The sequence below is a fragment of the Galeopterus variegatus genome, unplaced genomic scaffold, assembly GCF_000696425.1.
Source record: "Galeopterus variegatus unplaced genomic scaffold, G_variegatus-3.0.2 Scaffold33, whole genome shotgun sequence".
Taxonomy (NCBI): Eukaryota; Metazoa; Chordata; class Mammalia; order Dermoptera; family Cynocephalidae; genus Galeopterus; species Galeopterus variegatus.
This window is the reverse complement of record NW_007726144.1, coordinates 235,792-259,840: the sequence shown is the minus strand read 5'-3', so window position 1 is coordinate 259,840 and position 24,049 is coordinate 235,792. Positions and strand designations below refer to the sequence as shown.

The 24,049-nt window shown below is 44.1% G+C and overlaps 1 protein-coding gene across 6 annotated transcripts in view; it reads right to left on the bottom strand.

The window, feature by feature from the left end:
* ARHGEF11 (Rho guanine nucleotide exchange factor (GEF) 11) overlaps positions 1–24,049 on the bottom strand; it is a 111,470-nt gene that overhangs the window by 12,525 nt on the left and 74,896 nt on the right. For 5 of the 6 annotated variants that reach the window (XM_008570214.1, XM_008570230.1, XM_008570198.1 and 2 more), the window contains 15 exons: positions 23,825–23,962; positions 19,581–19,655; positions 19,263–19,364; positions 18,008–18,106; positions 14,010–14,052; positions 12,643–12,739; positions 12,145–12,267; positions 9,439–9,462; positions 7,911–8,055; positions 7,496–7,592; positions 6,670–6,699; positions 3,296–3,422; positions 580–759; positions 442–489; positions 41–228 (listed from right to left, as the gene is read on the bottom strand). In XM_008570214.1, coding sequence (XP_008568436.1) covers positions 41–228; positions 442–489; positions 580–759; positions 3,296–3,422; positions 6,670–6,699; positions 7,496–7,592; positions 7,911–8,055; positions 9,439–9,462; positions 12,145–12,267; positions 12,643–12,739; positions 14,010–14,052; positions 18,008–18,106; positions 19,263–19,364; positions 19,581–19,655; positions 23,825–23,962 — 1,516 coding nt within the window. The remainder of the gene's footprint in view (positions 1–40; positions 229–441; positions 490–579; positions 760–3,295; positions 3,423–6,669; positions 6,700–7,495; positions 7,593–7,910; positions 8,056–9,438; positions 9,463–12,144; positions 12,268–12,642; positions 12,740–14,009; positions 14,053–18,007; positions 18,107–19,262; positions 19,365–19,580; positions 19,656–23,824; positions 23,963–24,049) is intronic. The other variant, XM_008570206.1, reaches the window with a different exon arrangement.

Genomic DNA, 24,049 nt, shown 5'->3' with positions numbered 1-24,049 from the left:
TAAGAGTGAGTAGAGACGGCAAAGTAGAGCACGTTCTCACCATTGATGACCTCCTGCCGGTCAATCTCCCTCTGGGTTAGCCCAGCCACCACATCCTTGCCCACTGTATGCTGCCAGTTTTGGGCATCTGGCTCTGGCTCCAGGTCAGACAGCTGGCCCAGATCATCCTCTAGGAGGTGGGGAAGGAGGGCATCTGTGCAGAACCCCAAGCTGGGGGACTCAATGCTCCTGGGGGAAAACGGGCAGCTCTGTTTCACTGAGGAAGAATTCACACACAGGGTTTGTCCCTCCCTCTCCTGCCCAACCTGCTTGCCCATGGGAAACCAGCAGGCCACGAGGAGGAGATGCATACCTAACCAGCTCCTCAGGGGTGGGAGGAGCAGCTGAGCAGGGATGGGACACAGAGACACCGAACAGATGCACCAATGTGCCCCCACTCACCTGCGACCCATTTTGGGGGTGAAGGGAGGTGTTGGGTTCTCAAGAGACCTGTGGAGAGAATGTGAACTCTCAGCAACCCTCCATCCCTGCCCCTGCCCTGGAGACGTCAATGGGTAAAGCCACTTGAGCTCCGCCCACCTGGTGGAGAGGCTGGAGGCAGAGGATGAGGCTGACTGGTGGAGGCGAGTAGCCTCCGCGGCAGCATCCATGTCCACGTCACTGCGAGAGCGGGGCACATTTTCTGCCTTTCGAGACCGCTTCATCTCTTCCCGGCCCTTGAGGCTCTCGGAACGGCCCAGGCGAATCTCTGAGCGTGAACTGGGGGGAAAATGGAAAAGAGCCTTTGGGATCTTATATCCTTGCCAGCTTCTACCTGCTGCTCCATCTCAAGGATGCCTCAGTGCTGCAAGTTCTCCACCCCACCTCAACATGGCCAAAACACCTGGATGACAGAAGCTCCTCTACAAACTCCCTTCTCTCCCTAGCCTGGCTTGATGGACAGACTCTCTCCTCTTCCTCTTGACCTATCAGAAGGGATTCTAACAGGAACATGAAATCTGGGGCTAACAGAATCAGACCTGTGGTGTGTCCAGAGGCCTAAGACACCATGTTCCTGTTAGAAATGCTATGACATTACAGTCTCTCATCAGGGACTACAAGGTTTCACCTCCTGGCCCCTGCGGCCGTCTATTGGCCAGTCCATCTTGCCTCTGCTTTGAAACGGGTCATCTCCCACCCTGGACTATGCTTGAGATGGATCTCTCCTTTTACGAGATCTTCTTAGAGGGAAGTGTATCATCTCCCACCCTGGACTATGCTTGAGATGGATCTCTCCTTTTACGAGATCTTCTTAGAGGCAAGAAGGTTATTACCTTCACACACTCATTCAAAGTTTCTCCACACTGACTGTCAGAAAATTTTACCTGCTATTGGACTCCCACCCCTCCAACTGCACCTCCAGTTGTGATGCAGATTTCTTTCATTCTTATCTTAATAGCATCCTTCCCAAACTCCCACTTCTTCTCCAGGAGCAGACAGGCTTGGGAAGACACTTAAAGGGGGCTGTTCACTGATAGGTAGGAAGCCGCTCCTTGGCCTGACATGCTAGGCTACTGAGTGTCTCTGGGGCACAAACAGATGATTGGGTGTTGCTCTTTGTCCAGTCCTGTGGTGTATCAGCCCTGAGACAGCTGGCATCTCTGACCCCTAGCTGCCCCAGGATGGTCCCCGCCTCACCTCCCCTGTCGTGGCCCTGCTTGGCTGGTTCTTTGTTGACATTATTACTAATCTTCATCCTGCTCTGCTTCTAGGACCACATAAGGCCTGGAGATGTCTGGAGAGCTCTAAATAGCACAGCAGGCTGCTGCAGTGAGGGAGCAAACATCTTGGTCTCCATTCATCATGTCTCTCTGAACTGCCAGAGGATCCAAAATGGAGCTCACTTCCTGGGGTCCTGAGGGTTCTTCCACTGGGTTAGAAACATACTGTCAACTCACCCTCTATAGGACTCACCCCTCTGAAATGTTAGAACTGTTCCAGTCCAGACAAACTGAAAACACTTCCGCCAGTGCCCTCAATGGGTAACTTTAGCACCACAACAAATCTCATCCAGTGGCTATTTGGGGCTGCAGACCTAAGCACCGTCCTTCAAGTACCCAGAAGTGAGGTACATAATTTATCTCGGGCCAAAAATTCCTCTTGCCCTGCCTTCCAGAATTGACGGCATCTTATACCTGCTGGCATCTACAACAATCTCTGACCCATCGTACTGCTAATACTGTTTCTCCCAAGATTGCCAATGAGTTTCTACTCATCAAATCCAGAGTCTTCTGCTTAGAGAAGCTTTAGGATCCTGGTGAATGTCTTAGGGCAAATTTACCTAGCAATGCTAAGCATGCAAGTTTGTAAATGGTCTCAAATGTTTTCTCATAATGCTGATAATATCTTATAATCTTAAAATATTTGATATATCATAAAATCATGCCTACCACAGAAATCACATAATCTGTGTATTTAATTTGCCCACCAATGTTAGAACTCAACCCCCCACCCCCTGCTCCAGCAAGGCTTAACATAAACAGAAAGGAATAAGTCCAAGAGTATGTTTTAGTACTAGATTCTAGTTAGAATCTGACCCAAAATGGAGAATATGAGAAATACCAGTCTCGATTTCCTTTTTCCTTCACGAAAAGGAAGGGGAGGTTCACTGTGAATCAATCAACTTTTTACCTCTTTGCTGATGCCCACAGTTGTACTGCTTTAAAGTACCCAGCAGAACTTCATCTCTAGCTCTCTTCTTCACTGGCAGGCAAAGGCTTTTTTTTGCCTCCCTGGGTCTTTTTTTTTTTTTTTTTCTTCTTTTTCTGGTGGCTGGCCGGTACAGAGATCCAAACCCCTGAGTTTGGTGTTGTGACACTGCACTATAATCAACTGAGCTAACTGGCCAGCCTTCCTGCCTGTGTCTTCCCTTTGCCCCCTCTATACTCTTCTTTATCCTGTCATTTAGGGTTTCCTGATGGCTGCTTTACAATATAATCTAGCTCAATCTTGGGATGGAGGCTACTCAGTAGTCTGGGGTGAGACCAAAGGCAATTCAAAGCATGCAGTTAGTTCCTGGGCCAGAAAGTCAGGGGCTCTGCTTGCTCTTCCACTGGCCTGATCACCCACACAGAGTGCATCTTCTAAAGATATCTCGGGTGGGAAGGTTGGGGGACAGGGGACAGAGTGCTACAGTGGGAGCCCTATAGTCCAGTGGAGAGGCATTAAGCAGATGAAATTAAATCCCAGTGCCCAACCCTGCCCATGCTCCCTCCCCTCCTTGGGCAGCTGGCAAGCCCCATCCAGCCACTGCTACCTGTCATTTTCCAGCAGGTCCTCAGGAAAGCTTCCTGTCGAGAGTCGCTGTGTCCCAGGTTCTGGGGCATCATATTGCTGGTTGTTCTCAAAGTGCTGAATGATGTTCCTCACGTTGCCTGGTTTGACTGGAAGGAAGCAAAGAGAAAATTAAGGGTACTATCGCTTTCTGTTCGGGAATGACTTCTCATGGCCCTTACTCCCCTGAAGCCCAGAAGACAGAGCAATGAGTAAGCATGGATGAGAACAGCATGGAACCCAGAATCAGCAGACATAGTTCTAGTCCTGGCTCTTCTCTGAATATGCTGTGTGGCCCTGGGAAGTCACTCTACCTTTCTGGGCCTACTCTTTCTTCATGGGCAAAATGAGAGGATTTGGAAGTACATTCTCTATGGAGCTTTCTTTGGGCTCTCACATTCTTTATTATAATGACATTTCTTTTTAAATTTAATTTTATTTCTTTGTATTGAAGCATAACTGATTGTACATATTTTGGGGGTACAGCATTGACTACTATCACCTGTGTACAACATGTGATGATCAAATCAATATTATTAAAACATTCATTGTTACAAATTGTAATTATTCTTTATGCCTCTTACCCAATCTCTCCCGCCCCCCCCCCCCCATAATGATACTTCTGCCTGAAAACCAATGACTAGGTTTCTCCTAAGAGACAGGTTAAAAAAATAGCCAGGAAGATCAAAAACATATCCACATGTAATTTGGCTATGTTGTCAAATTACACCAGGCATTTCTCCAATTTATATCACTTTTAGAGCTCATTATTTCTGTTTTTCCCCAACTCTCCTTCCTGTTCTTTCTGTCCCCCTCTGGTCTCTGTCATTAAAGAATGAGACCTTTTATTACCAGTAAGGGGTGATCTAGGAAAATAAAGAGACGCCATTCTTTGGCATTCAAATTCCTTTTTCAAAGCTAAGACAAAAGGGAACTGTTCTTGTTCAAAGAAACAGAGAGGGAGGGAGGGAAAGTAAAAAGTAATAGGTGATGCCACTCAGAGACCCTGTAGAAGAGAACTCAGACCCAGGGGTTCAGTGGCTCTCAGCATGCGAAAAAAGAGATGAGGAGCTCATCTTCAAGTCAATTAGTTCAGCTCCGAGTCCAGTGATATTAAACAGGGGTTGGGCTAGAAATGCTGCTACGCCTGAGGCCAAGGGGAGGGCTAAATGGAACTGGGGAGGCAATATAAACACCCCAGTGGTCTAGGCCCTGACCCTAACCATGCTAAGAGTCCTGCCTATGACTCTGGAGGTTCTAACGCACACGCGCGCGCGCGCACACACACACACACACACACTCACACACTCACACTATATATATATATATATATATATATATATATATATATATAAAAATCTGTGTCTCAAAATCTGACTTTCATAAGAAAATTCCTAAGTCAGAGAACAGAAAATCATTTTATCTTTCTTCAAAGTCTATGACTCCACATCCTTTAGGCAGGAGGCAAGTGTAATGTTTTTCTAAAACTGCATAAGCAGCTGTGTGTACATATGTTTTATGAGTAGAGGCTGTTACCATCACTCCTATTTAGAGATTAGGACCAGGATCTGCTTGTCCAAGACTGAATGTGCATCTGGGCCTTGGGGCCAGTGCAGATGCCAGGGCCAGGTGTGCTGAGTGATGACATAGGAGCTTGGGAACATCCGATAACCAAAAGCCACCAGGCAGAGCCCACTGTTCCCTCTCCCAGGGGCCACTTGGAAAATGCCCAGTTGTGTTCTGACTATAGTTAGAACCTAGCTGGAGCAAGAAATAGGTGTAGCTCTGAGAGCTGGTATAATCAAATGACCCAGAATAACAGGAAAAATAGGCAGAAAGGAATACTTCTAAAAAGAGCAAAGCTTCCTAGTAGTAGCCTTTGCTCTCCTTCCTCTTGTCTCTGAGTAATAATGGAACTAAATAAAAGTGAATACGTTACTAACAATCAGATACTTCACTGATAAACAGGGAAAATAGTTGATGATCCTAAATGGCAAAAAGTCTCAACACTGAGGCTTCTTAGTTTGGTGGGTGTTTTCTCTGGATATGGATACAGATTTGTCTTATGTCCTGCGGATTTTAGAACCCCAAACCAAATCATGAAATCATAGTGGAAAGATCTGACTAAAGGAGCTGGTAGAGACCCGGCATCCTTACCCTATCTTTGGGATCAGTAACCCTAACCCCACCGTGGGCATTCCTGTACCCTCTCAAACTGACACAAAGCAAGCGCTCAGGCAGAGCTGCTCAGTTTCTTAGTGCCTGCTGTCACCTCACACCTTTTGTGGCAGGGTGGATGAGAAGTGTATGTTAAGAACTAAGGTCTGGATTTCAAGGACATTCTTTTTTTCATTGTTTTATAAAGATCTTTTCAATAATTATTGCTTAAAATGGCATAATGAGTCTAGTAACTTTTAAAATAATTTTGAAGATAAGATTTTTAATTGCCACTTTTACATAAAATGAATTCTAGCAACAGAATAATTTTCTGGTTGCAACCTATTGCTCTCTCTATTTATTGTAGAACCTAGAAAATACTGATTACTTAATTGCATGCATATGGACCTCACTGATGGTAAATAACTTGCCCAATTCTGTGACATTTCAATTGACGTTCTAAGCTTCTTGCAGGTTAATGTGTATCACATATGTATTTTTTTTAATACACAGATTCTAGAAGATATTAGGTCCTCCAAAATACAGTTAGGGTCAGTCTTTTTTAATTGCTGCAGTTATACATATTTCTGGCAGTTAGGAGTCAAAATAGATGAAGGTGCTACAGGCTTAAGCAAAGTAGATGATAAAAATAAAAATACTCCAAAGAAAAACTGTTAGATATACAGAATTTACCAAAAAAAAAAGATCACCCAAAAATAGGATTTTTATTATTATTCCAATTGAAAACAAAAATCTGAGGCACTTCTGCTTCCACTTCACTAGAGGACACAAGTTTGTGAGGGTTTCCCTTGGCTTTTTGAAACCTCATCCACAAAGAGGTAACAGAAATTAAGAGAAAAGCCTCAGGCTGTGGAAAAATTGCTGGAGGAACAAGAAGTCTGGCCTTTGCCAGAACCTCCAGGAAGAGCTCCACCTGGGGGAGGAAGGTTTCTGCCCCCTCAGAACCCTGGGTTAGGCAGGCAAGGTCTCGCAGCCAGCGTGAGGACGGGAGCCCCCCGACGGGTGTGTGCCACAGAGCAGCTTTAGCAACAAGGAGGAATACATAAGAGACATAGAAGGAAGGGAGGGTGGAAAGAGGGACAGGATAGAAGATGAAGAAGGAAAAGGAAAGACAAGATTTGGGGAGATGGAAACTCAATGCTAATGCAAAGACAAACCCAAAGAAAATGGTCCTTTTACCTTCCACAGGGGACAAGGGAATATGAAATGCTAAAAGAAAAACAAACAAAAACAAAAGTAAACCATGAAGAGTCAAATTAATGTTTCACGAGTCAAAACAAAAATTGTAACAAGCCGGAAAATGAAAAGGCAGTGGTAAAACTCAAGGCTGACCTAGAAGAGTCTCTTCCTTCCCCTTCCCCGAATGCAACAACTTCAGAAAAGGCAGCAGGTCCACCTCACTGCCCTTCATAGACTCCCACTGATACTGGGGGTTTAAGATACTGACTGAGAGGACCAGCAACAATTTCCAGACAAATGACACATAGCTGGGAAGAGATCAATGATAGGATCAATTGAATTTTGGGTTACTGATGGCTTTAGGAGAACCACTGGGTCCCAAACTTGGCCCCCCAACCCCCCACCTAGTTCAACTTAATAGTAACTCAAAACCCCTGTGTCAAGGGCCCATTATTGCTGTGAATGCACAGGACCGCAGGAGTACAGATGAAGCCCATGGATGAAGGTGAAGGGGCATTTACTGCCAACATGGCGATATCAGCCAAGTGGGAAATGTTCGTCGGCATGGCTTTTCAGAAGCTACAACAGGGTCTAGGCTCCTAAACTAAGACCCAGGGACTGGCATGGCCTCCTTGGTTCTCAAACATTCACCTTGTACCTCAAAGAGCCTGCACTAGACGTGTCCAGGGGAGAAAGTGGAAGTACTGAGAAGAAACTGAGGTCTCAGAGTCTGGCCTGAGAGGAAGGCCCTCCACCAACATGGTAAGCAAAATGGCTGAGCTCCCTGCCCAAGGAATGCCCAAGACTGCTGCTCCCAAATACTCACTGCTCTGAGAAGAGCTTTTGGGCTTCCCAATGTATTTGAGGATGGGGTTTCGCTTCTTGTCCTCCAGGGCATCCTTTTCTTTCTTGGAATTGCTGCTCTGCTGAGACAGGAGACATGGGTTTGAAGGAGGTCCCAATACCCAGAAGTGGCTGCTAATCACTTTGCCACTGCCCCCAAGACTGGCCCTAAAGAAATAACTGGAAAGTTGACTCACGCTTGTACCCTAACGAGCACGTTTACCTCTGGCCTGGGTTTGGAGGAGGGGAAACAGAGCTGCTCTAGTCTGGGTATTCTCACTGACTCCACATCCAAAGGTGGAGGGATGGAGCTAGGTAGCTGCAAAATGGCTCTCCTGGTCTACCTCAGCACAGAGAACTGCACCAAGAGAAGATGTTTTCTAGGGTAGCTCTGTCACCTTCTTGGCCTTAGGGAAGAAGGGTAGCCACTTGTCCTTGTCAGGAGCAGACTGGGCCTTTTCAGCTGTGTTGGAAGGTCGTGCCTCTCGAAGACGGATCCCAGCATGGCTCATGTAGGTATTAAGGGCAAAGTCCATGGGGGCACTGTGAGAGAGGAATAGTGCTGTGAATCAGAAAGCTCAAGGTATGTTCCCTGCCAGCAGGTGGAAGGGCCAAGACCTGCTCCAAATCATCTCCTCACCACTACCCAGTGGAGCAGGGCAGGGGGAATCATGGGTCAAGGTATTCAAAGACAAGTCTGGCATAATCAAACGGGACAGTAGGCAGAAGCTGGCTAAAAGTCTTGGCTGGCATGACTCCCAGGAGAAATCTTATTCTTTCCCTAAGAAGAACTCCTCCCACTGAGAGGCTGATGGTCAGTGGAAGGACATGTCAATTCCCTGAAATACAAGCAATTTTCTGACTGGCCAAGCCATGTGTGGACCTGGAGGACTGGTTGAGGTCCTCAGCTAACATCCTTAGGCATAAATGTGGGGTGGAGTAGCAAAGGGAAGGGAGAAATGCCAACCAGCCTCTGCCAAGGTAACTGCCTTCATCACCCTTCCATCTCCAAGAACAAAGAGAAAAGAAGATGGAAAGGAGTTGTCAAGTAGCTTCCCATTGCCACAAATGAAACTGTCCAGAGCTCTGTGTTTAAAAACATATTTGGCTTGCAATTTGGTAGACAGATTATCTGTTTTGTGGATTCAAGGCAGCAAAGCTTCAGCCCTGGCTTTACCTCTCTCTTTTTTTTTTTCCTTTTTGTCTTTTTCCGTGTCCGGCAACGGATCGCAACCCTCAGTGTCGCCCCCGTACCGGACCGGGACCGGCAACGGGATCGCAACCCTCGGTGTTGTGCCCGCACCTCGCTCAGCCAGTGAGCGGGAACCGGTCTGTATGTGGGATCCGAACCCTCGGCGGGAGCGCCACCGCACTTCCCAAGCGGCGCACTATAGCAGTGCACCACCGGGCCGGCCCTTTACCTCTCTCTTAACATCGGCTGATGAGAAACAATGAGGTAAGTACATAGGCTGCCAAAAAGCCGTGAAACCTGCCAAGGAGGAAATGTGCTGCACTGCAGCTCTTTTCTGCAGGTGCCACAAAAAGGCCAATTCTACTATCACTGCTACTTCTTTCAGTGCTTTAAGAGAAATAAGTGGGAAGGGAGATAAAGGGCTAATTTGGGTGGAGAGGAAGAAGCCAGGTATGGGAATGTTAAGAACAACAGCAGCTGGGTGTCTTCACACTGAGGAGCAGACCCACATCCCCACGAGCATCAGGGGCCTGCACTTCATGACCCCATGTGTTATGGTGACACAGATGCCTGCGTCAAGCTGCGTGCAGCTAACTTGCACAGACCATGGTCTCATGTCATCCTACAATGCTAGGGACTCCCCTGATGTTGGCAGAAATGCAAAGTACAATAGGTCAACTCCACTCCTTCCCACCTTGAAAGCTGCAAATAAACCATACGATGGACTCACTCACCTCCTGTCTTCCTCGTACTTGGACCTGGAACAAAAGAAAGAACAGATGACTCAGACTGCAAAGACAGAAGCTTGTTGCCTGGGCAGAGGCTGGGAGGAGGATAAGTTCTTTCTTGGAGGGAGGGCTGGTGGGGAGAAGGGGAGGAATATGATAAAAGGTCAAACTTAGACTCTTGGTCACAGCTCTGGAGCCAGCTTGGAGCTCAGGTGAGAGTTCTTATTCCCTCAAGGGACTTAATTAGCACAATTATGATGATGACGATGTCCTTCTAGCTAAAAGGAAGGAGAATGTGGTAACATAGCGTCTTGCTTGCTATCTGTTTCAGCATCTAAAGTTATTATGGAGGAAGAGGCTCTTTGTTGTGTCCACCTAGGATTGAATTAGAAAGGGCTGGGCTGACACTGAGGCAGGAGAAAGGAAGGTGAATAGGTAGAGATAATACCTATCTGTTTCAGCATCTAAAGTTATTATGGAGGAAGAGGCTCTTTGTTGTGTCCACCTAGGACTGAATTAGAAAGGGCTGGGCTGACACTGAGGCAGGAGAAAGGAAGGTGAATAGGTAGAGATAAGACCTTGAGACCAGATCCAAAGAAACTTGTTTAAAAGGGGTAAACAGTAACAGCAACTAACATTTGAGTGTTTACTATGGGCCAGGCCTTATTCTAAGCTGGTTACACATACTAACCCATCTAATTCTCAAAATAACCCATGAGGAGGTACTATATATCCATTATACAAGACCAAAACTTCACTGCTTTAAATAGAAACCATTACAAGTGGGGTGCCTATGCTGTCAATAGTAATCCCAAATAATTCTGGTGTCTGTGATCTTAAAATAGGCTCAGCCAGGTCCTGCCTTCATCCCTGGAGTGGGTGGAGTGATTAATGCCATCTGACCAATAGAGAAACTAAGGCCCAGAAAGATTCAAGGCTTGGCTGAAGGTCAGAGGGTTAAATTATCAAAGCATATGCATTCTCTGTGTGATCTCATCTAGTCTCATGTCTAGCCCAGATTTCTTACCAAATGCCAGATTCATATATGCAGCTGCCTACTCAAATCTCGTTTGATGTCTAGAAGAGACCTTAAATTTAACATGTCCAAAACTGAGCCCCTGATTTTCCACCACAAAATATTCCCCATGCAATTGTCCTGTCTCAATTAATGGCACCTTCATCCTTTTAGTAGCTTGGGTAAAAACACCCTTGGGGGTCTTCCTTGACTTTTCATTTTCTCATATATCCCGTACTCAATTTTTAGGAAATCCTCTTTAAAAAAAGAGTCTCTACTATCAAAATATACCTAGATCTGACCTCTTTTCACAACCTCCATCACTACTACTCTAGTCTAAGCCCCTATCATCTTTTACATGGATTCCTACATAGCCCTCAAACTAACCTCTCTGTCTGAAACCCTCCCTTGCTCTCCCACCCGCCTCTACCCATAATCTACTCTCACACAGCTCCAACGGCCCCCCAGCCACTGAGAGTAAAAAACCAAAGTCCTCACAGTAGTCCACAGGGCTCTGTGTGGCTGCCCCTCCTGCTACCTCTCTGACTTCACTTTTCACTCTGCTCTTGCTACTCTGGTCTCCTTACTGCTCCTCAAATATGTTGAGCACACTCCCGTACTCCACTTGGCTGCTCCCTCTGCCTGGTGTGCTCTTCCCCCAGGATGTCTTCAAGGATAACTCCCTCCCTGTCTTCAGTAGTTCACATACTGCTTTTCTGTGCAGCCGGCCCTGACTGCTCTATTTTGAATTGCAACCCTTTGGCTCTGGTACTCCAGATCCTCCTCATCCTGCTCTATTTTCTCCCCCAGCACTCATTATTTCTAACATATGACATAATTTACTTATTTATCATACATTGCTATGTCTTCCCATTACAATGAGTTCCATAAGGGAAAGAACTGCTTTTTTCACTGAAGCACCCCAAGGGAGTGTGATGCGGAATGGTGTTTGGCACACAGGAGCAGCTCCATAAGTATTTGCCGAGTTGAGATACCAGCATTAGTAGAGACCACTGAGATCATCTAGTCCAACTTTTGTCATTTTGTCGAGAAGGCCCAGAAAGATAAAATGGCTTGACCAAGGTCATATAACTACTTAGCAAAAAGCAGTACTGGGGCAAAAAACTGCTTCTAAGCCTGGAAGTGTCCACACACAGTCTGATGTTGGGACTTGCATTACAGGTGCCTGTGACACTTTAGAAAATAGGATTAGAAAACCATAACAAAAGCAGCTGTGCCAGGAGCTCCTTAGTCAGTTGAGTTAGTTTCTGATGTGATTAGTAAAAAATGGCTCCATATCCCTTGAGCAGTTCTAGCTGCTTCCTGAAGGAACTTTATGCACTGGAGACTCACAGGGCTGGTCTCACTCTTAGTGTCAGATATGATCTTAGAAGCAAGAAGGGAGGAAGGTCAGGAAGAGGGCTAGAAAGGGGAAGCAGAAAGCTCACCATGTTCCTGGAGCCCGTGGTTTGTTACAACCACCCAATTACTGTCAGGAGCTCAGGTGCTGCAACTCCCTGGAACACTGGCAGCCCTCAGCCTGAGAAATGCAGCAGGAGGGCAACGCTTTCCCCATCTTTCAGGGGAAGGAGAATCAGGCCAGATATGGAAGAGAGGGAGAGGCTGGCAAAAAGACCAACAAAATATGTCAACCTGTTTGGCCTGTTCAGGGGGTGAGAGTGGAACTTAAGACTCACAAAATATCTCCAAGGGCAGCCAGCTGTTTCTCAGCCACTTGGCGCTCTCGAAGAGGGTCCCCATCCAGGCCCAGCAGGTCATTTTCACCATATAGGCTGCCCAGCCCCAGAGTGCGCTTTGTTCTAAACCAGAGAAACACAGAGAAAGAAACAAATGTACATAAACACTCAACAGATGGACACCCAGGAAGAGTGAGGTAGACATACACATATAATAAGATGTACAGGCCGGCCCGTGGCTCACTCGGTAGAGTGCGGTGCTGATAACACCAAGGCCGCGGGTTCGGATCCCATATAGGGATGGCCGGTTTGCTCACTAGCTGAGCGTGGTGCTGACAACACCAAGCCAAGGGTTGAGATCCCCTTACCGGTCATCTTTTTAAAAAAAAAAAAAAAAAAAAAAAAGATGTACACACACATCACAGAGGGAATGAGAAAGGGCCAAGAGGAAGCAGAGGTGCAAGGAGAGAGAAGAGGAGGGCAGGGAGCTGGGCAAACCTGTAGTCATGGATCTGCTCCTGGATCTCCAGCATGGCTGCCTCCTGAGCTTCAGAGAGAACACTGCGGGCATCCTCACTGTTCCGCAGGCGCGAGTCTGTAGTGGGAGCCCAGAGAGGGTAGAATGTATGGGGTGTCAGGGGAAGAGGAGGTCTGAGCATTCCAGTGGATTTCAGCTCCCTCTGACACTAGGAGGAGAGGCTGGCTTCTGCCCCATTAGCCTAAGGGACGTGAAGGCCTGGACCTCCCAGCTCATTCCTGAATTTAGAACTGGAATCCTAATGTCCAAGGCCCAATGCAAGGACAAAAACATTTTCCAGATGTTCTATGAGCCATTAACAGAAGAAGTATTAAAGCCCCTCTCATCAGATGTGTTCAAATGCTGTCCTCTGACATCAAAATGCAGATCTCTGAGAGGCTCGTTCCCCTTCTACTGTCCCAGGGCCAGCTCACAAGGGTAAAATAAGCAGCCCTTCACATCCCATGAAACCTGAAATCCCCAGCAAAAATTGAAAGACGTCTCTCCTTCTGTCCCTGAATCTAGCTCCACCCACACTAGGCCAAGTTCCTGGCAGCGGCTGGTTCACTCTTCCTCTGCTTTGGAGCAAGCTCTGTCCACCCTATCACCTGGGCCATAAGCTCTCCTCCCTGTCATCTGTGCCTGTAAATTGGCTCTTTCCAAATGCAGCTTCAAACTTCAATTCTTTAAAGAGCTGCCTGTGATTAGCTTCTCAGGCTGACATCCACTATGAACTGTCTCCTTAATTCTTCTACTCATGATTAGGATTAGAAGAGAGCTGGGCAATCACCTAGGCCACTGGGTCCTCATGCTGGATCAGCTGCTATCAGCATTGGTTAAGGAACTTATAAAAACAAAAACATCCCCCCCCCGCCCCAAGCCAAAACAACACTCAGGAGATTCTGACTCTGCAGGTGAGATGGAATGAGGACCTGGTTTCTGTATTTTTTTTTTAAGAGATCCCCAAGGGATTCTGATGACCAACCTTGTTTAGCAATCTCTAATCCAGTCCAATTTCCTCTTTGTACAGATGAGCGAACTGAGGCCCAGAGAGGTCATATGGAAGACTGGCAGGTATGAACCCAGGTCTCCTAACTCTAAGTCCAGTGTCTTTCTGTGACAAGCTCCACCAGACTGAGTGAGCTCCTAGGCAGAGTCTGTCCCATTTGTGCCTGTCCATAAGCAACTGTGCAGAGTTCTGGAGCAACTGTCCCATGGATCTTTTCCTCCAGTAGAGGACAGTTGCCTAAGGACAGGGACTATGACCCTGCTGTTCTCTGGAGCCTCCTGAGAGCTCAGGACAAGGAAGACACCAGCAGGAGACTAACTGACCAATGAGCCAACTTACCAATTTCAGCCTGTAACATCTCAGGGATCTTCACTCTCAGAGGCTAAAAAACAGAAGAGTGGGGGCAGAAGTGGTGAGGCCTGCACACTCCAGGGAGATGGACAGCATGCTGGGCCAGGAGGGCTTGGCAACACTATCTTCTCTTCTTTTTGCCTCTATCTACCCATCCTCCTCTCATCACTCTCCAACTGTACAGACCCAAGTTTTGGGAAACATATTCTGAGGCTACAGGGCAAGCTGGGCCTATATTCTGAGGGTGGCACATGCAGTTTTTCCACTTTTATTTCAAGGACATCAGGGTGCATGGAATGAGCATATTGTTCCAAAAAGTGGGCTGGTGATCATTTAGCAGCAAGGGAGAAACCTTCATTAGACCTGATGGACTTGCCCTCTTCTTTGCTCCCAGGGGAAAACTGGCCTTATTTCACATAGTCTTGCAGTTAGCATAGTGTTCTGGCTTTTGCTTTCCAAGTCCCTGACACCTGGATACTGAAGTGGTTCCATAACAAACAGAACAATGGGCAGCTCTAATCTCCTTACTCAAGACCCATTTAAGAGGGCAAATGTAAATCTTGAGGAAAATCAATTTTCCCCAACCTCATTGGCCCAAGAAAGTACCTCTTTGCTAGAAGAATATAGTTATTTTGAAATCAGTATCATTGATCAGATTAGAAAGCTTAGGATGGGAACTGCCCTCTGCAGGCAGAAGTACTCTTGCTGCTCCATCTGGAAGCAGGCAAGACAACATGCCTGCTGTCTCAGGCAAGGAGTCAAGGGCCACAGCCTCCTACACACAGAAGCAGGCAGGTCAGCATGCCAGCAGTTGCTAGGCAAGGAGCCAAGGGCAGTACCTCCCACCCAAAAGCAGGCAAGAGAGCATGCCAAAAATATCACTTCTGTGCAGGTGGCCCACCATAGCCACAGCTGCTGAAAAAGTGGCTCAATGTCACAGAAGCTGTCATGGCCACTGTGCACGTGGCCCACTGGACACTTGACTGCACTGACACATGGAGAGTCACCAGTGGAGACCAGAAAAAGAAGAGGATGTTCCTTTCCTCAAAGCTCACTCCAGAGTAATAGAAGAAGCAACTGCTCTACCAGATGACCTGACATCAATGCAGAGATACTAGAAATACAAAAATTCAAGAAAATATGACACCACAAAAAGAATACAGTAATTCTCAAATACTAGACCCTGTAGAGCAGGAAACCCTTGAAATGACTGAAAAGGAATTCTGAGCAACAATCTTAAGGAAACTCAATGAGACATGAGAAGACTCAGTTAGACAACATAATGAAATGAGAAAAAATATCCAGGATATGAAGGAGGAAATATACAAAGAGATTAATAACTTAAAAAAGAATGTAGTAGAACTCAGGGAACTGAAAGATTCACAAATAAAAAACACAACCAATTAAATAAACTACAAACAAACAAACAAACAAACCCACATCTGATAGCTTAAGCAGCACACTAGAACAAGCAGAAGAAAGAATTTCTGATCTTGAAGACAGTCTTTTCGAAATAACCCAGGCAGACAAAAAAAGGAAAAAAGAATTTTAAAAAATGAAGAAAATCAAAGAGAGCTAGCAGACAACCTTAAGCTCACAAACATTCAAATCATGGTTGTTCCAGAAGGGGAGGAGAAAGGAAAAAGCATTGAAAGTATATTCAATGAAATAATAGAGGAAAACTTCCCAGGTATAGGGAGAGATATGAACTTTGGATACAAGAGGTTCAAAGATCCCCAAACGGATTCAACTCAAAAAGATCCTCTCCAAGACACATTATAGTCAAACTGGCAAAGCTCAAAGACAAAGTGAGAATCTCAGAAGCAAGAGAAAAGTTTCAGGTCACCTCTAAGGGAGACCCCATCAGACTAAGAGCAGACTTCTCAAAGAAACTTTACAGGCCAGAAGAAAATGGGGTGATATATTCAAAATACTAAAAGAAAAAAACTGCCAGCAAGAATACTATATCCAGCAAGGCTATCCTTCAGAAATGAGGGAAAAGTAGTGTATTTTCCAGCCAAATGAAAGCTGTGGGAGTTCACTACCATGACCGGCCCTACGAGAAATCCTCAAGGGAGTCCTATATCTGGAATCCAAAAAACAATAATCACTACCATGAATACACAAGAAAGAACAAAACACACTGGTAGAACAAAAATGCGAATGAGAAAGAGAAAGAAATCAAATGTTACCCCCACAAAAACCCATTGTGATAACGTAGTAATTCCCCTACTTTATTTCTGATTTTAATAATTTCGGTCGTCTCTCTTTTTTCTTGGTCAGTCTAGGTAAAGGTTTGCAGATTTTGTTGATCTTTTTAAAGAATCAACTTTTGGTTTTGTTGATTTTCTCTACTGTTTTTTAATTCCCTATTTCATATATTTCTGTTGTTTTCTACTTATACTTGCTTTTGGTTTAGTTTGCTCTACTTTTTCTATTTTCTCTTAAGATAGAATTTTACATTACTGACTTGAGAGTTTTCTTATTTTTAATATAGGTGTTTACTAGTATATAAATTTTCCTCTAAGCACTGCATGAGCCCTGAATCTTATAAATTTTGACATGTTGTGCTTTGATCTTTATCTCAAAGTGCTCTGTAATTTCACTGTGATTTTTTTTAACCATTGTTTATTTAGAAGTGTTAATTTCTACACATTTGTGAGTTTTCTAAATTTCCTTGTTATTGTGATCAGAGAACATATTTTCTATGATCTTAGTCTTTTTTTTTTTATTTGACATGTTGTGCTTTGATCTTTATCTCAAAGTGCTCTGTAATTTCACTGTGATTTTTTTAACCATTGTTTATTTAGAAGTGTTAATTTCTACACATTTGTGAGTTTTCTACATTTCCTTGTTATTGTGATCAGAGAACATATTTTCTATGATCTTAGTCTTTTTTTTTTTTAAAAAGGAAAAATTTAAACAAACAAAAAAGGTCATGGAAAGATTTCCATTATCTTTCAATTCTATTTTTCCGCAAACTTTTTGAAGTACGTTCTGTTTATATTCTGTTTTACTGATTTTTTATGCAATTTATATTACTAAACTTAGATATTCGATTGCTGTTCTTGGTTTCTTTTTATTAAGAGGATTTGTTGATTTTCTTAGAAATTTATTTGCCTTTGAAATGTTTACTCATCTTCCTCTGTTGAAATCAATTTAATATTGGCATGTTTCTGGAAGACTTTAGAGAGCTATTTCAAATAATGGTAAAGATTATAAAATGAAATATGTAAATTTTAGTAAGTTTTACACCTCCAGCTTTTGTGACAGTTAGAAGCCCTACTTTCTATAGAGTATTTTGCTATTCATCTCTTATTCAGTTTATGTATTTGTTATTTGCACAAATAAATGTGCATATCCATGTTAAAAAAAAAAGGATAATACAAAATAAATAAATAAATATCCCTCCAATATCCTCCCCCTGCCCCTCCAAAAAGAAAGAAGTGCTCTTGCCAGTGGGATCCCTGACACTCCCTCGGGAACTATGTCCAGATGCAGAGAGTGGTCTCATTGGTCCCAGACACTTGAGGGTTTCTAACCTCTGACTCTTGCCTTTGGGCTGTAATAGCAAGTCAGGCTGAGCTTCAGAAACCTAGGTTCTCCTCTAGCCTCATTGATTTAGATCACTTGATGTCTCTAAGCCTCTGTTTCTACATCTCAGGAATGGGTAAGTCTGGGAGGGTTGGGGGGAACCAGGGCACTGATTCAGGGGAGAGTAATTAGAATTTGGTATATCTCTTTCTCCAAACATTCTGAAGAGAAGTAATGTGTATTCTGTATGTGGAACAAATGAAGTATAGAGAAGAGATCAATCTTTTGATAGTAGATCTAGAAACAGGATCCAGGAATCCTAATCTGTCAACCTAGCCTTCCCTTTAAGAGCCTGTCTCCATTTGGCCTGAATGTTTTGCTTAGTTTTTCCTCTGCTTATAAGTGGTCCAAAGAATGTAATAAAATTGTAATCCAATCTATGACTTCCTTACCGCATTTTTCTCTAGAAAAATATTCCAGATGTCTTTTCCCAAGCTTCGAGAATCCTTGGGGTTTGTTTGTTGATAAACTTCTGCACACAAGTAAAAAAGCTAGGAGGAGAGAGAAACTGGTTAAAGCAGTGGTTCTCAACCAGGGATGATCTTGCCCTCTTGGGGATATTTGGTAATGTCTGGAGACATTTTTAGTTGTCACAGCTACTGAGGGAGTTGGGTGCTATTGGAATCTGATGGGTTGAGTCCAGTGATGTGACTAAATATCCCAAAATGCACACGAAAATCTACCACAACAAAGAACTCTCCAATCCAAAATGCCAGTAGCACTGAGGTTGAGATACCCTGAGTTGGAACGTTTCAGAAACCTGTGGTAAAATAATCTCTACCCCCTTTCCTGCATGCGCATCCTCAGAGGTGATCACTCCTCTACTCGGCATCCTCTCCACATTTCACATTTTACTTGTCTCTTGTACCTATATATTGTTTCCTAAGGGTTCATGTTTTAATTCTCTTTGGGATGTGCCTTGTTTTTATTTAGGAATGCTTCTGAGATACAAGCACTTGGGACTTACACACAGGTGTTCAATGAATACCTGTTGAGCAAATGAATGTTCACTCTGGCTTCTATTAGTAGTAACCCCAGAAAGACAAAACAGCAGCTTATGCCTTGGGCAAGAAGTTTATTCTGAAGAATATAGCATCAACCTCTCTCCTCCATCCTTGTTACTTTCTAAGCAACTGAGCAGAATGAGAGAAACTGGCAAGGCTGCTGGCTCTGAGCACTGTCCCAGGGCACTCTGGTCTCTACCTCCTCACATTCCTTCCTGTCATCACCTTCAGATTAAAGACCCTTTGCAGCTTTGCCCTCTGACAAGCTTTCTTGTAGTAACATTGTATATTTGCAAGTGCCACTTTCAAATTCCCAGTTAGTCTGTATCCACCTTCATTCAAAAAACTCTAGAAAGACCATCTTCTCCAAGATGACTTCCTAAGCTGATCAAGAATGGCAGTTTTCCTGGCCTGGCTCTTCTTGCCCCTCCCTGGGCTATTGATGTAGTTAGCTGTGTCACACACAGTGAAGAATTCCTTCTGCCTAGGTTTCATCTTCTTTTCTACTTTGTGTCTGTCTTTGAGATGCCTGACTATGCCCTTGGATTTGACTTGCAACATTTAGAGAGCAGGGACAGAGGCCAGAGATTCTCTTTGCCAAGCACGTGCAGGCACTCAATCAAGATGGACATTCCTGACTTACCAGTGGACTGGGGTCTGCCTGAGAGAAGAGGTAACGTAGAAAAACCCCCAGGTGAGCTGGACGTGACTTCAGTTTCTCAAGATCCTGGAATATGATGTCGCTCTGGAAGGCAGAAGCATGAGATTGGCTGGGAGGCACAGAGACAGGGCACAGCAGCACAGTCTGTTCCAGCTTAGCTCTCATCCACTTTCCAGCGTTTATAAGCTGAGGCTTCCTCCCCCAAGCTCCCTTCACAGCTGGTGCTAAGCAAACTGCTTCTACTCAAGAGCAGCTTGTACAATGAAGAATGATGAAAGGAGAAAACCAGGAAACCGTTACCTCGTTGTTGAAATAACCGGGGTCATAATCTTCCTCTGGGCCAATAATTAAAGGCTTTGGGCTCTGATCTACACCCTGAAGGAGAGAGGCAAGTTATAGAAACAAGAGGTTACAGAGGACAGGGGATTCAACCCACTCAATGCAGTTTATTTAGTCACAGCACAGCACTCACAAAGACAGCCACACAGGTCTAGTTAATGCTGGCATCTCACTACCACCCCCAAATCTCAGAGCACAGATGAAATGATTTTCACTTGCAGGAAGTCAACTGCTTCTGGGTGGGGCAGAGGAGCCTAATCACATGACAAATGAAGATGGGAAGTAATAGAAAATGCTCTCTTCCTGTTTGCAAAAGATCTGGGAGAGAGAGTATCAGCCAACAAAATAAGAACCTATAGCTCCTGCTGGACTGTTGGATTGGGGGCTTTGTTATTTTCCAAAACAGACTAAATAGCCACCCCTACGCCAAACACACACCCTCCATATCTCCAAATCTAGTGTCTCCCACAGTGCTACTGAACAATTATTGTGTGCCTAGTAAATACCAGTGGCTTAATAACTGTCAGAGAGCCCAGTAGTGGATCTCTGTCTCCCTGAACAAAAAAGGATGAGGCTGATCTTTCTCAAACACCATGTGTGTTATTTCCCCTGCCTGCTCAAAAATCTATTGTAGATCACCATTACTTGTCTAAAATCCAAACTTCTTAGCCTGGCTTTTCTTTCTTTCCCCCTTATGCCAATTTTAATAAAAACCTAATCCTAACTGATATGCCACTGATGAGGTATGACGAGAAAGACTTCAAATTGCATAAACTTTTCAGATGCTCCACTGGACGAATTTTTCTCCTAAAGGTTTTTTGGGCTTTCAAAGCTTTTCTATCAACTCTGTTTTTCACTCAGTTTAATCTTCCTCATTTCCAGTGATTGCCCAACAAGGGCTCTACTTCCAGTACTGACCTAGCTTACTCTTGTCTACTTTTATTCAGGCCTAAGATACCCTCCTAATGCACTTTCTCAAGAGGCTTTTCCTGATAGTTCCTCCCTAATGCTCCTCCCTCATTTTCTGTTCTACTGGACATTTACAGACTTTATGCCCAGAATGATTGAGCCACAGAATGTGAGAGACCCAGAAGGTATCTCAGAGATTAGAGTCTAACACTCACTTATAATTGAAAAAAGTGAGGCCCAGAGAGACTAACTGGTGTGCTTGAAGTTGCAGAGTCAGGCCTGATGTGCTGTATTAGCATTTCTCAGACATGTCCTGAGTATCCTTCTCTACCATAACACCCTAGTCCCCTAGTCTCTGAACCCCTTGGGGTCCAGGATCTGCAGAAAGTGGTGGATGGGCATGGCTCTACTTGGCTCTCTGGTGAAACATGAAAAGCACTAGGTTTTTGTTTGTTTTGGGCAACGATTTTTTTAAAGCAGTTTTTACTTGTATTTTTCTGATTATAAAATCAGAATATGCTTATTATTTAAAAAAAAATCAAACATTATAGAATTATGTCACAGAAAGTGAGATTCCCTGTGCCTCCATCCCACTGCTGACAGAATGGTGGATAGTATAGGTTTCCCCCTATGCCGTTTACTGACCATTTACTCCACACCTGCTTCTATTAACCACCTAAACGAAAACCTCTCCTAGGAACAGGATGTATGCCCGACCCCCATCAGCAATCTGAACTTGGTCCTTTACTTCTGCAAGGGAGGGGTAGGAATGAGCAATCAAAGAGCGGCCAGGAGAGGAAGAAGCCCTGCACTGGGGCTCAGGAGAAATAAGTCCTAGTTCTGACTGCCAGTAACAAGCCGAGTCCTTCAGTAGTCTCTTATCCTTCCTTTGCCTCCGTTTTCTCATTTACCACATGAAGACTCTAACAGCCACCTCCTTTCCTGTGAGAATTATGAGATTTTTTTGTAAAGGATCTAGTATAGCAGCTGATAAACTAGGCATCTTAATACACATTAAATCCATTTCCCACCTTCACCTCTCCAATTTCTAAGAATAACTAAACTCTATCTGATGGGTAAAAATAGAGTATCAAATGTATTCTTCTTTTGCACAGTAGCTATTGATCAGAATTTTCTTTTGATGATGTTATAACTCTGGATTTAAGAAAAATAGGATTTACCTAGGACACAGTCCTATGACTACAGATCATATTGTGAAATCTCAGTTTCAAAAAGTTTAAGAAGCTCTGTGTCTTGGATAAGTCCTTCCCAAGATGACACTAGAGAAGACAATGTCGATTAGTCCCATTCCAAAGCATGCATTCATTCATTCATTCATTCACTAAACATTATAAAGTGCCTGCTATGTGCCTGGTGCCATGCTAGGTGCTCAGCATATGTAGTATAGATGAGTTAAGCCTAGTGGGAAAATGAGACTTGTAAACAAAGAGAAACAGCAGAGGTAGATATGCTATAATAGAAAAAAGATGCTGCTTTGAACCCTAAACTCCAAAGAAAGAAGACAAGTTTACTAAAATCACACCATCAAAGAGAACTCAGAGAGATGTATGTGTGTGTGGTACAGCCAGGGTGAGGCGGTAGGGTGGGGACAGGACAGAGGGCAGGAAGCATACTGTAACCCCACTGCCTGGGGTTACTCACCAAAGCCTGGGAAAGAAGCCCTCTGCATAAAAAGCTTTCGTGAAGAGGGACCAGGGTGGTTACCTCAAGCCTACATACTTCTCCAGGAGACCTACCCAGTAGGCTTGTCACAGGAGAAAGGAAGACCCAGTTTTGTTCAGGGGAGGAAGGAAAAATTAGGTCTAGACTGCAGGATTCCAGGAACCAGGGGAGTACACCACTGGTAGAACTCAAGATGCTTTTAGATGAGATGATTTTTGTTGAGGCTTGAAATGATTTTAGGTGATACTTGGACATGGAATCACATAACACTGAATCATACTGAAAGTTAGTTTCTTTTCAGTTCTCAATCCTTTGGATTAACCCAGAAAACGTTTCAGCCTAGTGCTAGTATATCTTCAATACCTTTAACAAAGACACAATTGGTCTCAAGCTTAACTAAAGCCGTTGACAAGCAATAGAATCTAGCTAGTTTATTTTTCAGCTTGTTTTAAATTTCACCTATTTTTTTAATGTGATATATTCATGTAATTTAAAATGAAAGGATACATAAGGTTAAATATAATGAAAAATCTTCCTTCTACTATTATCCTCAAGCCACCTAATTACTCTCCTCAGGCAATAACTATCCGTTTCTTATATATTCATCCAGAGATGGCTTATGAAAGAGGCTCCTTTTCCTCTTTTTAACAAATGGCAGCTTTCTGTCTATACCATTCTATATCTTTCTAAGTAAAACTTAACAAAATTGTTTCTAAACTTATATTTAGTTTTACATTTACCGTGTATTTATAGTGTGTGATATGGGTTTTAATTTAAGGCAACGACAGATCTCCTTTAAAATAAATTTAAGTTTAAAAAAGTGAGTTAGCTTGAAGGAAAATTAAGAAATGTTATACAGTTGGAATGTGAATATGGAAAAAAATCATTATGGTGGTAGATGACTTACAAAACTAGGAGATCTCTTCCTAGTGTCTCTAACAGGTAGTGGCCCAGTTTCTGTCTGAAAAATGAGAGGCAACTCCCTGACTCTCAAGTCAGCCCACTCCATTGCCAGACAGCCCAGATTCCTTGTAAGCTTTTTGCTTTGAGCCAAAATCTGTCTTCCTGAAATCTCCCTGGACCTAGTTCTACCCTTGAGAGTGGGAGCTTTCAGATTTGGTTTCTCAGAACTTTAGGGCTCAGCGGAAGTACTACTGAAGGCAAGGGGAGTTTGATCAAGAAAGGTCCCAGGGGAGCTGAGCTTTTATTTGTTTTCTCTAGGGTTCCAAATGATAAGATTTTGTTTGAGAAAAGGATTTTTCTAAGGAAAGAGAAAATTGAAAATTAGTGTTCTGGAGAAACACTGAGCAAACCTACTTCTATGTAGACATTAAAAAAAGACCAGCTCTCTGCTCCTTAGCTGTCATTTCCCTACAGATGCATTCACTGACTCTATACACAAACTGAAACAGCCTTACTTTCATATTTCTATTTATACCATGTTCTTTCTTTACTAGTTGTTCTCTAAATAAGTGACTATCTCAAATTTGGATGGCTGGAGCAGGGGGGTTAGTGCGATTGTTCAAACCCATGTATTGGTAACACCCATGCCTCCAAATCCCAGTTCTGAAAAAAGGGAAGAGAAAACTACAGGGTGGCTCCAGATCACTCACCTGGTCACAGGTTGGGAGGATGAGTATGTCTGAGCCCTGCCGCCTGTGGTGCTGGGCCACCCTGGCCATGATCACAGGGGAGGTGCGAGGACTGTCTAGCCCAGGGTCTGACAATACTGAGTTCCGATTCATCAATGACTAGAGGACAGAGAAATCTGTGAGAAGAAACCTCGTCCAGAAGGCCCCAGGGCTTAGCTCATTTGGTGGTGATAAACATATTCATAA